Source organism: Salmo trutta, chromosome 19 (assembly GCF_901001165.1).
Source record: "Salmo trutta chromosome 19, fSalTru1.1, whole genome shotgun sequence".
Classification (NCBI taxonomy): domain Eukaryota; kingdom Metazoa; phylum Chordata; class Actinopteri; order Salmoniformes; family Salmonidae; genus Salmo; species Salmo trutta.
In genome coordinates, this window is record NC_042975.1 from 8700513 (window position 1) to 8716025 (window position 15513).

The 15513-nt window shown below is 48.9% G+C and overlaps 1 protein-coding gene across 3 annotated transcripts in view; it reads right to left on the reverse strand.

Moving 5' to 3' along the window:
- The window catches only part of LOC115153951 (actin-binding LIM protein 3-like), a 144128-nt gene that overhangs the window by 42121 nt on the left and 86494 nt on the right, over positions 1–15513 (reverse strand). For all 3 annotated transcript variants that reach the window (XM_029699663.1, XM_029699662.1, XM_029699664.1), the window contains exons 4-7: positions 11299–11411; positions 4876–5002; positions 4432–4525; positions 1420–1507 (exon numbers count right to left, since the gene is read on the reverse strand). In XM_029699663.1, the coding sequence (XP_029555523.1) occupies positions 1420–1507; positions 4432–4525; positions 4876–5002; positions 11299–11411 (422 nt within the window). The remainder of the gene's footprint in view (positions 1–1419; positions 1508–4431; positions 4526–4875; positions 5003–11298; positions 11412–15513) is intronic.

The window sequence follows — 15513 nt, forward strand, 5'->3', positions numbered from 1 at the left end:
TTGCACCCCCCCCCCGTGGAAGATGTGGAGTAGCATGTTGATGATGTGGAGTAGGATGTTAATGATGTGGAGTAGCATGTTGATGATGTGGAGTAGCATGTTGATGATGTGGAGTAGCATGTTGATGATGTGGAGTAGCATGTTGATGATGTGGAGTAGCATGTTGATGATGTGGAGTAGCATGTTGATGATGTGGAGTAGCATGTTGATGATGTGGAGTAGCATGTTGATGATGTGGAGTAGCATGTTGATGATGTGGAGTAGCATGTTGATGATGTGGAGTAGCATGTTCATGATGTGGAGTAGCATGTTGATGATGTGGAGTAGCATGTTCATGATGTGGAGTAGCATGTTGATGATGTGGAGTAGCATGTTGATGATGTGGAGTAGCATGTTGATGATGTGGAGTAGCATGTTCATGATGTGGAGTAGCATGTTGATGATGTGGAGTAGCATGTTGATGATGTGGAGTAGCATGTTGATGATGTGGAGTAGCATGTTGATGATGTGGAGTAGCATGTTAATGATGTGGAGTAGCATGTTCATGATGTGGAGTAGCATGTTGATGATGTGGAGTAGCATGTTCATGATGTGGAGTAGCATGTTGATGATGTGGAGTAGCATGTTGATGATGTGGAGTAGCATGTTGATGATGTGGAGTAGCATGTTCATGATGTGGAGTAGCATGTTGATGATGTGGAGTAGCATGGTTTAGCATTGTCTGACCCCTGGAAGTGTCCCTGTCGCTGTGTTCCTATGCCCTACATAGTGCACTACTTTTGACCATAGGGCTCTGGTCAATAGTAGTGCACTATATAGGGATTAGGGTGCCATCGAGCTCTGGTCAAACTAGTGCACTATATAGGGATTAGGGTGCCATAGAGCTCTGGTCAAAGTAGTGCACTATATAGGGATTAGGGTGCCATTTGATGGAGCTGATCGGTGATGAGAAGCCAGCAGACCACCTCTTCACAGTGAGCTATATTGAGTGGCCATCAGAGGCTCTGTAGAATAGACAGTTAAGGCCAGTCTATTCAATAATGTACAGTATAGCTGTGAACAATAATGGTGGGAGACTGTTTATAGAACTGCCATAATTCATCAAAGTAATGACAGGCCAAAGTCCTGCTGAGCAGTAGTCTGAACCTCCCTCTGAGGAGTCTGTCCTGGTCATCCAATACTGACTTCTGGAAGTACATGGTGGTTGGACATCCCCACTGCTAATTCATTAGCCATCAATCGCATTGGACCAATGTCACCAAGAGCAAATTACCACCGTATGACTGCATAAGTGAATAGGACTCACCATCGAAGTGCATTGTAGGTCAAAGTAAATGATACAATACATCAAAAATAGAATTATTACAATACATTATATAATGATGGTGTTATCGTCAACAGGAAGAGCGCCTTACTCACCTGTCAGGTACATCTCCTCTCCTTCTGTAAATATCATGAGACAGCGGGCACAACGGGCACAGGTGGGGTGGTAGTGCTTCCCCCCTGCCTGAGAGTCAGAGAGGAGAGAAGAGAGAGAGGGAGAGAGAGGTAACAAGGGTGGGGGAGAGAGGGAGGTATGGCGAGAGAGAGATAGAGAGAGAGAGAGAGAGAGAACGAGGGTGGGGGAGAGAGGGAGGTATGGCGAGAGCGAGATAGAGAGAGATAAAGAGAGATAGAGAGAGAGAGAGAACGAGGGTGGGGGAGAGAGGGAGGTATGGCGAGAGAGAGACAGAGTGAGGGAGGGAGGGAGGGCGAGAGGGAGAGGGAGGGAGAGAGAGGTAACGAGGGTGGGGGAGAGAGGGAGGTATGGCGAGAGAGATAAAGAAAGAGAGAGAAGGAGGGAGGAAGGGAGGGATGGAGAGAGAGAGAGAGCGAGCGAGAGAGAGAGAGGTAACGTGGGTGGGGGGGAGAGGGAGGAATGGCGAGAGAGAGAGAGAGAGAGAGAGAGAGAGAGAGAGAGAGAGAGAAAGAGGTAACGAGGGTGGGGGAGAGAGGGAGAGGTAACGAGGGTGGGGGAGAGAGAGAGAGGTAACAAGGGTGGGGGAGAGAGGGAGGTATGGTGAGAGAGAGACAGAGAGGTAATACAGGTTAATGAGGTAATACACAGCAAGAGGAGTCTCAGGGCCAGAGGTGACAGAGGTGACAGAGAGAGAGAGAGAGAGAGAGGGGAGAGAGAGAGAGCAAGTGAAAGAGAGAACATCATTGGGAGTGGATTGCAGAAGATTTAAGATGGAAACAGAGAAAGAGAGAAGAGGCATGCAAGTGATGGCTGCTACTCAGATACAAGTGATGGCTGCTACTCAGATACAAGTGATGGCTGCTACTCAGATACAAGTGATGGCTGCTACTCAGATACAAGTGATGGCTGCTACTCAGATACAAGTGATGGCTGCTACTCAGATACAAGTGATGGCTGCTACTCAGATACAAGTGATGGCTGCTACTCAGATACAAGTGATGGCTGCTACTCAGATACAAGTGATGGCTGCTACTCAGATACAAGTGATGGCTGCTACTCAGATACAAGTGATGGCTGCTACTCAGATACAAGTGATGGCTGCTACTCAGATACAAGTGATGGCTGCTACTCAGATACAAGTGATGGCTGCTACTCAGATACAAGTGATGGCTGCTACTCAGATACAAGTGATGGCTGCTACTCAGATACAAGTGATGGCTGCTACTCAGATACAAGTGATGGCTGCTACTCAGATACAATTCCAGTAATAGGCCACTCATTCCAATTCCGCTCTCCTTCAAATCCGCATCTCATAATCACTCAGTGATTTAGTCAGTTTTAATGAGCCAATGTGTGTCCCAGCTGTGCCTTTCACAACATGTTACACACACACACACACACACACACACACACACACACACACACACACACACACACACACTCCAGTAAGCTGTCAGATTCACATTTCACAGCCTTCTCATAAAAATGACAGGCAGGTGGTCAACCATAACATTGACAGAGAGGAGCAGTATGCAGTATTTTTACTCAATTTCCCTCTAAAATCAAATGTACGTCAGGACAGTTTTAGTACAGCAGATATATGGCATATGTTATGATTACCTACACTCTTAGAAAAAAATGGGTTCCAAAAGGGTCCTACATTGAACCAGAAAGGGTTCTTCGGCTGTTCCCATAGGAGAACCCTTTTTGGTTCCAGGTAAAACCCTTTTGGGTTCCATGTAGAACCCTCTGTGGAAAGGATTCTACATTGAACCCAAAATGGTTCTACTTGTAACGAAAAGGATTCTACATTGAACCAGAAAGGGTTCTTTAGAGAGTTCTCCTATGGGGACAGTCGAAGAACCCTTTTAGCTTCTAAATAGTACCTTTTTTTCCCGAAGGACGTACAGTTCAGAAAAAGACAAAATGAGCAGCATTCATGTATCCGTACGTCTCTCTTAAGGGAGTGAAATGATTCTGGATGGATTCAAGCCGAGAGAAATATGTTTCATAACATCAATCATCAGCAAACATGGATTATAGCGCTACAGGTGAAACAGCTACAGGTGAAACAGATACAGGTGAAACAGCTACAGGTGAAAGAGCTACAGGTGAAAGAGCTACAGGTGAAACAGCTACAGGTGAAACAGGTGAAAGAGCTACAGGTGAAACAGCTACAGGTGAAACAGCTACAGATGAAAGAGATACAGGTGAAACAGCTACAGATGAAACAGCTACAGGTGAAACAGCTACAGGTGAAACAGCTACAGGTGAAACAGCTACAGGTGAAACAGGTGAAAGAGCTACAGGTGAAAGAGCTACAGGTGAAACAGCTACAGGTGAAACAGCTACAGGTGAAACAGCTACAGGTGAAACAGGTGAAAGAGCTACAGGTGAAAGAGCTACAGGTGAAACAGCTACAGGTGAAACAGCTACAGGTGAAACAGTTGGTTCTCACACCACATATAGGTGGATAGCAGGACAGCCAGTTGAGTCATCTTGGATCATTTGAGTTAAATCCGTCTTTGTTAACAGTAAGTGTGATGAATGTGTTCCACTCCTCCTAAATCACATGTCTCCCTCTCTGTCTGCTTGTCTTTCTGTCTGCCTGTCTCTCTCTGTATGTGTGTGTTATGTTGCCCCACAATGACAGCACATTAAAAACCTGCCTATTTATAGACCCTGACGGTATGCAGTCTGAATACGTTTTATCTTTTGTCTGCACTCAGCACTTTCAAAGAGCCTGGATTGATTTCAACTCAGCAGCACTAATCACATGTCTTGAGATTATGGCCTGTAATGTAGAACTAGCATCGCAGATTATTCATATTCCACAGGGATGCTGGTCCATGTTGACTACAATGCTTCCCATAGTTGTATCAAGTTGGCTGGATGTCCTTTGGCAGGCAGGCAGGAAGACAGACAGACAGAAACAGACAGCCAGGCAGAAACAGACAGACAGACAGACTCACCTCCAGCACTCTGCCACTGATGTATCTGTTACACGTCACACACTGGATGCCAAACTGGGTGTGGTAGTCAGTCTCACAGTACGGAATACCATCCCTGAGAACACACACACACACACACACACACACACACACACACACACACACACACACACACACACACACACACACACACACACACACACACACACACACACACACACACAGTCAGTAGCTAGTTTCTTGTCAATCAGAGTCAAAAGACAAAATAATAACAGATACTAGCATGGATATATGAACGGCATGTTTGTGGAGTAGCATGGATACATTAACGGCATGTCTGTGGAGTAGCATGGATACATGAATGGCACTATACTACTACTATACTACTAGTACTATAGCACTACTACTACCACTATACTACTACTACTATACTGGTATTGTGATGTCACCACAGAGTGCACCTACTTGCTGATGTACTCCCCTGTCAGCACAGTGCCACAGGTCTGACACTTGAAGCAGCTGACATGCCACTGCTTCTCCAAGGCCAGGAGAGACTGGCCATGTTTGATCTCCTCTTTACAGCCTGCACAGTCTGGGAAAGAGATAGAGCAAGAAAGAAAGAAAGAAAGAAAGAAAGAAAGAGAGAGAGAGAGAGAGAGAGAGAATGAAAACAGGATGGGGCAAAAACCATACTGAACCAAACATCTCTCAAGTGGGCCTCCCGAGTGGCGCAGTGGTCGTCCGGGTTAGCGGAGGGTTTGGCAGAGCAGAGGGAGTTATAGTAGAGCAGAGGGACTTATAGCAGAGCAGAGGGACTTATAGCAGAGCATACCTCTCTTCCTAAAATTATCCGCCGCCATTGTTGCAACCCCTATTACTAGTCTGTTCAACCTCTCTTTCGTATCGTCTGAGATCCCTAAAGATTGGAAAGCGGCCGCGGTCATCCCCCTCTTCAAAGGGGGAGACACTCTAGACCCAAACTGTTACAGAACTATATCTATCCTACTCTGTCTTCCTAAAGTCTTCGAAAGCCAAGTGAACAAACAGATCACCGACCATTTCGAATCCCACCGTACCTTCTCCGCTATGCAATCTGGTTTCCGAGCTGGTCATGGGTGCACCTCAGCCACGCTCAAGGTCCTAAACGATGTCATAACCACCATCAATAAAAGACAGTACTGTGCAGCCGTCTTCATCGACCTGGCCAAGGCTTTCGACTCTGTCACTCACCATATTCTTATCGGCAGACTCAACAGCCTTGGTTTCTCTAATGACTGCCTCGCCTGGTTCACCAACTACTTCTCAGACAGAGTTCAGTGTGTCAAATCGGAGGGCCTGTTGTCCGGACCTCTGGCAGTCTCTATGGGGGTACCACAGGGTTCAGGTCTCGGGCCGACTATTTTCTCTGTATACATCAATGATGTCGCTCTTGCTGCTGGTGATTCTCTGATCCACCTCTACGCAGACGACACCATTCTGTATATATCTGGCCCTTCTTTGGACACTGTGTTAACTAACCTCCAAATGAGCTTCAACACCATACAACACTCCTTCCGTGGCCTCCAACTGCTCTTATATGCTAGTAAAACAAAATGCATGCTGCCCACACCCACCCGTCCGACTAGCATCACTACTCTGGACGGTTCTGGCTTAGAATATGTGGACAACTACAAATACCTAGGTGTCTGGTTAGACTGTAAAGTCTCCTTCCAGACTCACATTAAGCATCTCCAATCCAAAGTTAAATCTAGAATCGGCTTCCTATTTCGCAACAAAACCTCCTTCACTCATGCTGCCAAACATACCCTCGTAAAACTGACTATCCTATCGATCCTTGACTTCGGCGATGTCATTTACAAAATAGCCTCCAATACCCTACTCAATAAACTGGATGCAGTCTATCACAGTGCCATCCGTTTTGTCACCAAAGCCCCATATACTACCCACCACTGCGACCTGTATGCTCTCGTTGGCTGGTCCTCGCTACATATTCGTCGCCAAACCCACTGGCTCCAGGTCATCTATAAGTCTTTGCGAGGTAAAGCTCCGCCTTATCTCAGCTCACTGGTCACCATAGCAACACCCACCGTAGCACGCGTTCCAGCAGGTATATTTCACTGGTCATCTCCAAAGCCAACACCTCCTTTGGCCGCCTTCCAGTTCTCTGCTGCCAATGACTGGAACGAATTGCAAAAATCACTGAAGTTGGAGACTTATATCTCCCTCACTAACTTTAAGCATCAGCTGTCAGAGCAGCTTACTGATCGCTTCAGCTGTACACAGCTCATCTGTAAATAGCCCATCCATCCAACCAACTACCTACATCATCCCCATATTTGTTTTTGTTTTTCTTCTCTTTGGAACACCAGTATTTCTACTTGCACATCCTCATCTGCACATATATCACTCCAGTGTAAATAGCTAAATTGTAATTACTTCACCACTATTGGCCTATTTATTGCCTTACCTCCTTACTTCATTTGCACACAGTATACATTTTTTCTATTGTGTTATTGTTTGTTTATCCCATGTGTAAATCTGTGTTGTTTTTGTCGCACTGCTTTGCTTTATCTTGGCCAGGTCGCAGTTGTAAATGAGAACTTGTTCTCAACTGGCCTACCTGGTTAAATAAAGGTGAAATAAAAAAATAAGCAGAGCAGAGAGACTTACAGGAGAGCAGAGGGAGTTATATCAGAGCAGAGAGAGTTATAGCAGAGCAGAGAGAGTTATAGCAGAGCAGAGGGAGTTATAGCAGAGCAGAGGGAGTTATAGCAGAGCAGAGAGAGTTATAGCAGAGCAGAGAGAGTTATAGCAGAGCAGAGAGAGTTATAGCAGAGCAGAGAGAGTTATATCAGAGCAGAGAGAGTTATAGCAGAGCAGAGAGAGTTATAGCAGAGCAGAGGGAGTTATAGCAGAGCAGAGGGAGTTATATCAGAGCAGACAGGGTTAAATCAGAGCAGAGAGAGTTATAGCAGAGCAGAAGGAGTTATATCAGAGCAGAGGGAGATATATCAGAGCAGAGGGAGTTATAGCAGAGCAGAGGGGGTTATATCAGAGCAGAGGGAGTTATATCAGAGCAGAGGGAGTTATATCAGAGCAGAGGGGGTTATATCAGAGCAGAGGGAGTTATATCAGAGCAGAGGGAGTTATAGCAGAGCAGAGGGAGTTATAGCAGAGCAGAGGGGGTTATAGCAGAGCAGAGGGAGTTATATCAGAGCAGAGGGAGTTATAGCAGAGCAGAGGGGGTTATAGCAGAGCAGAGGGAGTTATATTAGAGGATGATTCAATGCTGCGACGGGGCCTCACCCTGGAAAAGGTCAGACCCAGAACAACCCATTTGTTCTCATTTATGCTCTGGACATCTGGCAAGATCCTACTCCTCCCCTCCCTCCCAGAGATAGTGATGGAGAGTCCTACTCCTCCCCTCCCTCCCAGAGAGAGTGATGGATAGTCCTACTCCTCCCCTCCCTCCCAGAGATAGTGATGGAGAGTCCTACTCCTCCCCTCCCTCCCAGAGAGAGTGATGGATAGTCCTACTCCTCCCCTCCCTCCCAGAGATAGTGATGGAATGGATAGTCCTACTCCTCCCCTCCCTCCCAGAGATAGTGATGGATAGTCCTACTCCTCCCCTCCCTCCCAGAGAGAGTGATGGATAGTCCTACTCCTCCCCTCCCTCCCAGAGATAGTGATGGAGAGTCCTACTCCTCCCTCCCAGAGAGAGTGATGGATAGTCCTACTCCTCCCCTCCCTCCCAGAGATAGTGATGGAGAGTCCTACTCCTCCCCTCCAGAGAGAATGATGGATAGTCCTACTCCTCCCCTCCAGAAAGAGTGATGGAGAGTCCTACTCCTCCCCTCCAGAGAGAGTGATGGAGAGTCCTACTCCTCCCCTCCCCCCAGAGAGAGTGATGGAGAGTCCTACTCCTCCCCTCCCTCCCAGAGATAGTGATGGAATGGATAGTCCTACTCCTCCCCTCCCTCCCAGAGATAGTGATGGATAGTCCTACTCCTCCCATCCCTCCCAGAGAGAGTGATGGATAGTCCTACTCCTCCCCTCCCTCCCAGAGATAGTGATGGAGAGTCCTACTCCTCCCCTCCCTCCCAGAGATAGTGATGGAGAGTCCTACTCCTCCCCTCCCTCCCAGAGATAGTGATGGATAGTCCTACTCCTCCCCTCCCTCCCAGAGATAGTGATGGAGAGTCCTACTCCTCCCCTCCAGAGAGAGTGATGGATAGTCCTACTCCTCCCCTCCAGAGAGAGTGATGGAGAGTCCTACTCCTCCCCTCCAGAGAGAGTCATAAAGAGTCCTACTCCTCCCCTCCCTCCCAGAGATAGTGATGGACAGTCCTACTCCTCCCCTCCCCCCAGAGAGAGTGATGGAGAGTCCTACTCCTCCCCTCCCTCCCAGAGATAGTGATGGAATGGATAGTCCTACTCCTCCCCTCCCTCCCAGAGATAGTGATGGATAGTCCTACTCCTCCCCTCCCTCCCAGAGATAGTGATGGAGAGTCCTACTCCTCCCCTCCCTCCCAGAGATAGTGATGGAGAGTCCTACTCCTCCCCTCCAGAGAGAGTGATGGAGAGTCCTACTCCTCCCCTCCCCCCAGAGAGAGTGATGGAGAGTCCTACTCCTCTCCTCCAGAGAGAGTGATGGAGAGTCCTACTCCTCCCCTCCAGAGAGAGTGATGGAGAGTCCTACTCCTCCCCCCTAGAGAGAGTGATGGAGAGTCCTACTCCTCCCTCCCAGAGAGAGTGATGGATAGTCCTACTCCTCCCCTCCAGAGAGAGTGATGGAGAGTCCTACTCCTCTCCTCCAGAGAGAGTGATGGAGAGTCCTACTCCTCCCCCCTAGAGAGAGTGATGGAGAGTCCTACTCCTCCCCCCCAGAGAGAGTCATGGAGAGTCCTACTCCTCCCCCCCAGAGAGAGTCATGGAGAGTCCTACTCCTCCCCTCCAGAGAGAGTGATGGAGAGTCCTACTCCTCCCCCATAGAGAGAGTGATGGAGAGTCCTACTCCTCCCCCCCAGAGAGAGTCATGGAGAGTCCTACTCCTCCCCCCCAGAGAGAGTCATGGAGAGTCCTACTCCTCCCCCCTAGAGAGAGTGATGGAGAGTCCTACTCCTCCCCTCCAGAGAGAGTGATGGAGAGTCCTACTCCTCCCTCCAGAGAGAGGGATGGAGAGTCCTACTCCTCCACTCCACAGAGAGTGATGGAGAGTCCTACTCCTCCCCTCCAGAGAGAGTGATGGAGAGTCCTACTCCTCCCCTCCAGAGAGAGTGATGGAGAGTCCTACTCCTCCCTCCAGAGAGAGTGATGGAGAGTCCTACTCCTCCCCCCCAGAGAGAGTGATGGATAGTCCTACTCCTCCCCTCCAGAGAGAGTGATGGAGAGTCCTACTCCTCCCCTCCCCTCCAGAGAGAGTGATGGAGAGTCCTACTCCTCCCCTCCAGAGAGAGTGATGGAGAGTCCTACTCCTCCCTCCAGAGAGAGTGATGGAGAGTCCTACTCCTCCCCTCCAGAGAGAGTGATGGATAGTCCTACTCCTCCCCTCCAGAGAGAGTGATGGAGAGTCCTACTCCTCCCCTCCCCTCCAGAGAGAGTGATGGAGAGTCCTACTCCTCCCCTCCAGAGAGAGTGATGGGGAGTCCTACTCCTCCCCTCCAGAGAGAGTGATGGAGAATCCTACTCCTCCCCTCCAGAGAGAGTGATGGAGAGTCCTACTCCTCCCCTCCAGAGAGAGTGATGGAGAGTCCTACTCCTCCCTCCAGAGAGAGTGATGGAGAGTCCTACTCCTCCCCCCCAGAGAGAGTGATGGAGAGTCCTACTCCTCCCCTCCCCCCAGAGAGAGTGATGGAGAGTCCTACTCCTCCCCCTCCACAGAGAGTGATGGAGAGTCCTACTCCTCCCCTCCCCCCAGAGAGAGTCATGGAGAGTCCTACTCCTCCCCCCTAGAGAGAGTGATGGAGAGTCCTACTCCTCCCCTCATGAGAGAGTGATGGAGAGTCCTACTCCTCCCCCTCCACAGAGAGTGATGGAGAGTCCTACTCCTCCCCTCCCCCCAGAGAGAGTCATGGAGAGTCCTACTCCTCCCCCCTAGAGAGAGTGATGGAGAGTCCTACTCCTCCCCTCCAGAGAGAGTGATGGAGAGTCCTACTCCTCCCCTCCACAGAGAGTGATGGAGAGTCCTACTCCTCCCCTCCAGAGAGAGTGATGGATAGTCCTACTCCTCCCCCCCAGAGAGAGTGATGGAGAGTCCTACTCCTCCCCTCCCCCCAGAGAGAGTGATGGAGAGTCCTACTCCTCCCCCTCCACAGAGAGTGATGGAGAGTCCTACTCCTCCCCTCCCCCCAGAGAGAGTCATGGAGAGTCCTACTCCTCCCCCCTAGAGAGAGTGATGGAGAGTCCTACTCCTCCCCTCATGAGAGAGTGATGGAGAGTCCTACTCCTCCCCCTCCACAGAGAGTGATGGAGAGTCCTACTCCTCCCCTCCCCCCAGAGAGAGTCATGGAGAGTCCTACTCCTCCCCCCTAGAGAGAGTGATGGAGAGTCCTACTCCTCCCCTCCAAAGAGAGTGATGGAGAGTCCTACTCCTCCCCTCCACAGAGAGTGATGGAGAGTCCTACTCCTCCCCTCCACAGAGAGTGATGGAGAGTCCTACTCCTCCCCTCCAGAGAGAGTGATGGAGAGTCCTACTCCTCCCCCCTAGAGAGAGTGATGGAGAGTCCTACTCCTCCCCTCCAAAGAGAGTGATGGAGAGTCCTACTCCTCCCCCTAGAGAGAGTGATGGAGAGTCCTACTCCTCCCCTCCAGAGAGAGTGATGGAGAGTCCTACTCCTCCCCCCTAGAGGGAGTGATGGAGAGTCCTACTCCATAAGTCTAGAGACTTACGGCTTGGTCCGTGGATCTTGACCGGCGCGTTGCTGACTAGCGAATGGGAGCACTGCTGACAGACACACTTCTTCCCACAGAAGGTAACCCTGTCTCCGATAGGGAAAGGCTTCCTGAAAAACAAGACAAGCCAAAGGAAGACATCAGACATGTATTCTGCTCAACCCGAAGCCTCACAGTAGACACAATAATACTGTATGGATACTGTGTGTAAATGGTAGCTAACGTTATTTTACACAACTGCACATTTTGTGTTTTGTAATTTTGCACAAAGTATAAACGTGGTAAAATGCCCAAAATAAATTCCTCAGAAAATCCTGCAGTAGGTTTATATAATTTACATGTGGCACCATATTTAAAAGTGTCACAAAGTGAATCAGTGACAGTGGAATCTAACTATGGAGTCAGAGAAGAGAGGACTACAGCACTGTTCTATACAGCCATTCTGGAAGCGTTCTCTAATGTATCGCTAGCTAGCTACCCCAGTCTGAGACTAACGGTGATTTGTTGTGATTGACATGGTTATTTACACAAGCAATGGGATTCTATTATGTTTAGACAAGGTTTCTGAAAAATCTTTTTGGTCAAGGAGGGCAATGTGACTCTACTTAGAAGCACATGAGAGAGTGAGATGACATCAGAGGCCTGGACTCTATTCTACTCACATTAATACCGATTAGAGGCACACACACACACACACACACACAAACACAAACACAAACACACAAACACACACACAGTGCCTTCGGAAAGTATTCAGACCCCTTAATCTTTTCCACATTTTCAAATCAAATCGTATTTGTCACATGCGTCGAATACAACAGGTGTGAAATGCTTACTTAAAAACCCTTAACCAACAATGCAGTTTTAAGAAAATACCCCTCCAAAAAGTAAGAGATAAGAATAACTAATAATTAATGAGCAGCAGTAAATAACAATGTGGAGGCTATATACAGGGTGTTACGGTACAGAGTCAATGTGGAGGCTATATACAGAGGGTACCGGTACAGAGTCAATGTGGAGACTATATACAGGGGTACCGGTACAGAGTCAATGTGGAGACTATATACAGGGTGTTACGGTACAGAGTCAATGTGGAGGCTATATACAGGGTATTACGGTACAGAGTCAATGTGGAGGCTATATACAGGGTGTTACGGTACAGAGTCAATGTGGAGGCTATATACAGGGTGTTACGGTACAGAGTCAATGTGGAGGCTATATACAGGGTGATACGGTACAGAGTCAATGTGGAGGCTATATACAGGGTGTTACGGTACAGAGTCAATGTGGAGACTATATACAGGGGGTACCAGTACAGAGTCAATGTGGAGACTATATACAGGGTGATATGGTACAGAGTCAATGTGGAGACTATATACAGGGGGTACCGGTACAGAGTCAATGTGGAGGCTATATACAGGGGGTACCGGTACAGAGTCAATGTGGAGGCTATATACAGGGGGTACCGGTACAGAGTCAATGTGGAGGCTATATACAGGGGGTACCGGTACAGAGTCAATGTGGAGGCTATATACAGGGGGTACCGGTACAGAGTCAATGTGGAGGCTATATACAGGGGGTACCGGTACAGAGTCAATGTGGAGACTATATACAGGGGGTACCGGTACAGGGTCAATGTGGAGACTGTATACAGGGGGTACCGGTACAGAGTCAATGTGGAGGCTATATACAGGGGGACCGGTACAGAGTCAATGTGGAGGCTATATACAGGGGTTTCCGGTACAGAGTCAATGTGGAGGCTATATACAGGGTGTTACGGTACAGAGTCAATGTGGAGGCTATATACAGGGGGACCGGTACAGAGTCAATGTGGAGGCTATATACAGGGGTTTCCGGTACAGAGTCAATGTGGAGGCTATATACAGGGGGTACCAGTACAGAGTCAATGTGGAGGCTATATACAGGGTGTTACGGTACAGAGTCAATGTGGAGACTATATACAGGAGTACCGGTACAGAGTCAATGTGGAGACTATATACAGGGGGTACCGGTACAGAGTCAATGTGGAGACTATATACAGAAGTACCAGTACAGAGTCAATGTGGAGGCTATATACAGGAGTACCAGTACAGAGTCAATGTGGAGGCTATATACAGGGGGTTACGGTACAGAGTCAATGTGGAGGCTATATACAGGAGTACCAGTACAGAGTAAATGTGGAGACTATATACAGGAGTACCAGTACAGAGTCAATGTGGAGGCTATATACAGGGGGTACCGGTACAGAGTCAATGTGGAGACTATATACAGGGGGTACCGGTACAGGGTCAATGTGGAGACTATATACAGGGTGTTACGGTACAGAGTCAATGTGGAGACTATATACAGGAGTACCAGTACCGAGTCAATGTGGAGACTATATACAGGGGGTACCGGTACAGAGTCAATGTGGAGGCTATATACAGGGGGTACCGGTACAGAGTCAATGTGGAGGCTATATACAGGGGGGTACCAGTACAGAGTCAATGTGGAGACTATATACAGGGTGTTACGGTACAGAGTCAATGTGGAGGCTATATACAGGGTGTTGCGGTACAGAGTCAATGTGGAGACTGTATACAGGGGGTACCAGTACAGAGTCAATGTGGAGGCTATATACAGGGGGTACCGGTACAGAGTCAATGTGGAGACTATATACAGGGGGTGCCGGTACAGAGTCAATGTGGAGGCTATATACAGGGGGTACTGGTACAGAGTCAATGTGGAGACTATATACAGGGGGGTACCAGTACAGAGTCAATGTGGAGGCTATATACAGGGGGTACAGGTACAGAGTCAATGTGGAGGCTATATACAGGGGGTACAGGTACAGAGTCAATGTGGAGGCTATATACAGGGGGTACCGGTACAAAGTCAATGTGGAGGCTATATACAGGGGGTACCGGTACAGAGTCAATGTGGAGGCTATATAGAGGGGGTACCGGTACAGAGTCAATGTGGAGACTATATACAGGGGGGTACCGGTACAGAGTCAATATGCGGGGGCACCGGTGTCGAGGTAATTGAGTTAATATGTACATGTAGGTAGAGTTATTAAAGTGAATATGCATAGATAATAAACAGAGAGTAGCAGCAGCGTTCCAGAGGGGCGGGGGGAGCAATGCAAATAGTCTGGGTAGCCATTTGATTAGGTGTTCAGTCTTATGGCTTGGGGGTAGAAGCAGTTTAGAAGCCTCTTGGACCTAGACAAGTCGCTCCAGTACCGCTTGCCGTGCGGTAGTACAGAGAACAGTCTATGACTAGGGCGGCTGGAGTCTTTAACAATTTTTAGGGCCTTCCTCTGATACCGCCTGGTATAGAGGTCCTGGATGGCAGGACGCTTGGCCCCAGTGATGTACTGGGCCGTTCGCACTACCCTCTGTAGTGCCTTGCGGTCGGAGCCCGAGCAGTTGCCATACCAGGCAGTGATGCAACCAGTCAGGATGCTCTCGATGGTGCAGCTGTAGAACCTTTTGAGAATCTGAGGACCCATGCCAAATCTTTTCAGTCTCCTGAGAGGGAATAGGTTTTGTCGTGCCTGCTTCACGACTGTCATGGTGTGCTTGGACCATGTTAGTTTGTTGGTGATGTGGACACCGAGGAACTTGAAGCTCTCAACCTGCTCCACTGCAGCCCCGTCGATGAGAATGGGGGCGTGCTCGGTCCTCTTTTTCCTGTAGTCCACAATCATCTCCTTTGTCTTGATCACGTTGGGGAGAGGTTGTTGTCCTGGCAACACGGCCAGGTCTCTGACCTCCTCCCTATAGGCTGTCTTGTTGTTGTCGGTGATCAGGCCTACCACTGTTGTGTCATCGGCAAACTTAATGATGGTCGTGCCTGGTTGTGCCTGGCCGTGCAGTCATGAGTGAACAGGGAGTACAGGAGGGGGCTGAGCATGCACCCGAGGGGCCCCTGAGGGGCCCAAGTGTTGAGGATCTGCGTGGCGGATGTGTTGTTACCTACCCTTACCACCTGGGGGCGGCCCTCAGGAAGTCCAGGATCCAGTTGCAGAGGGAGGTGTTTAGTCCCAGGGTCCTTAGCTTATTGATGAGCTTTGAGGGCACTATGGTGTTGAACGCTGAGCTGTAGTCAATGAATAGCATTCTCACATCCTTTTGCCCAGGTGGAAAAGTGCAGTGTGGAGTGCAATAGAGATTGCATCATCTGTGGATCTGTTGGGGCGGTATGCAAATTGGAGTGGGTCTAGGGTTT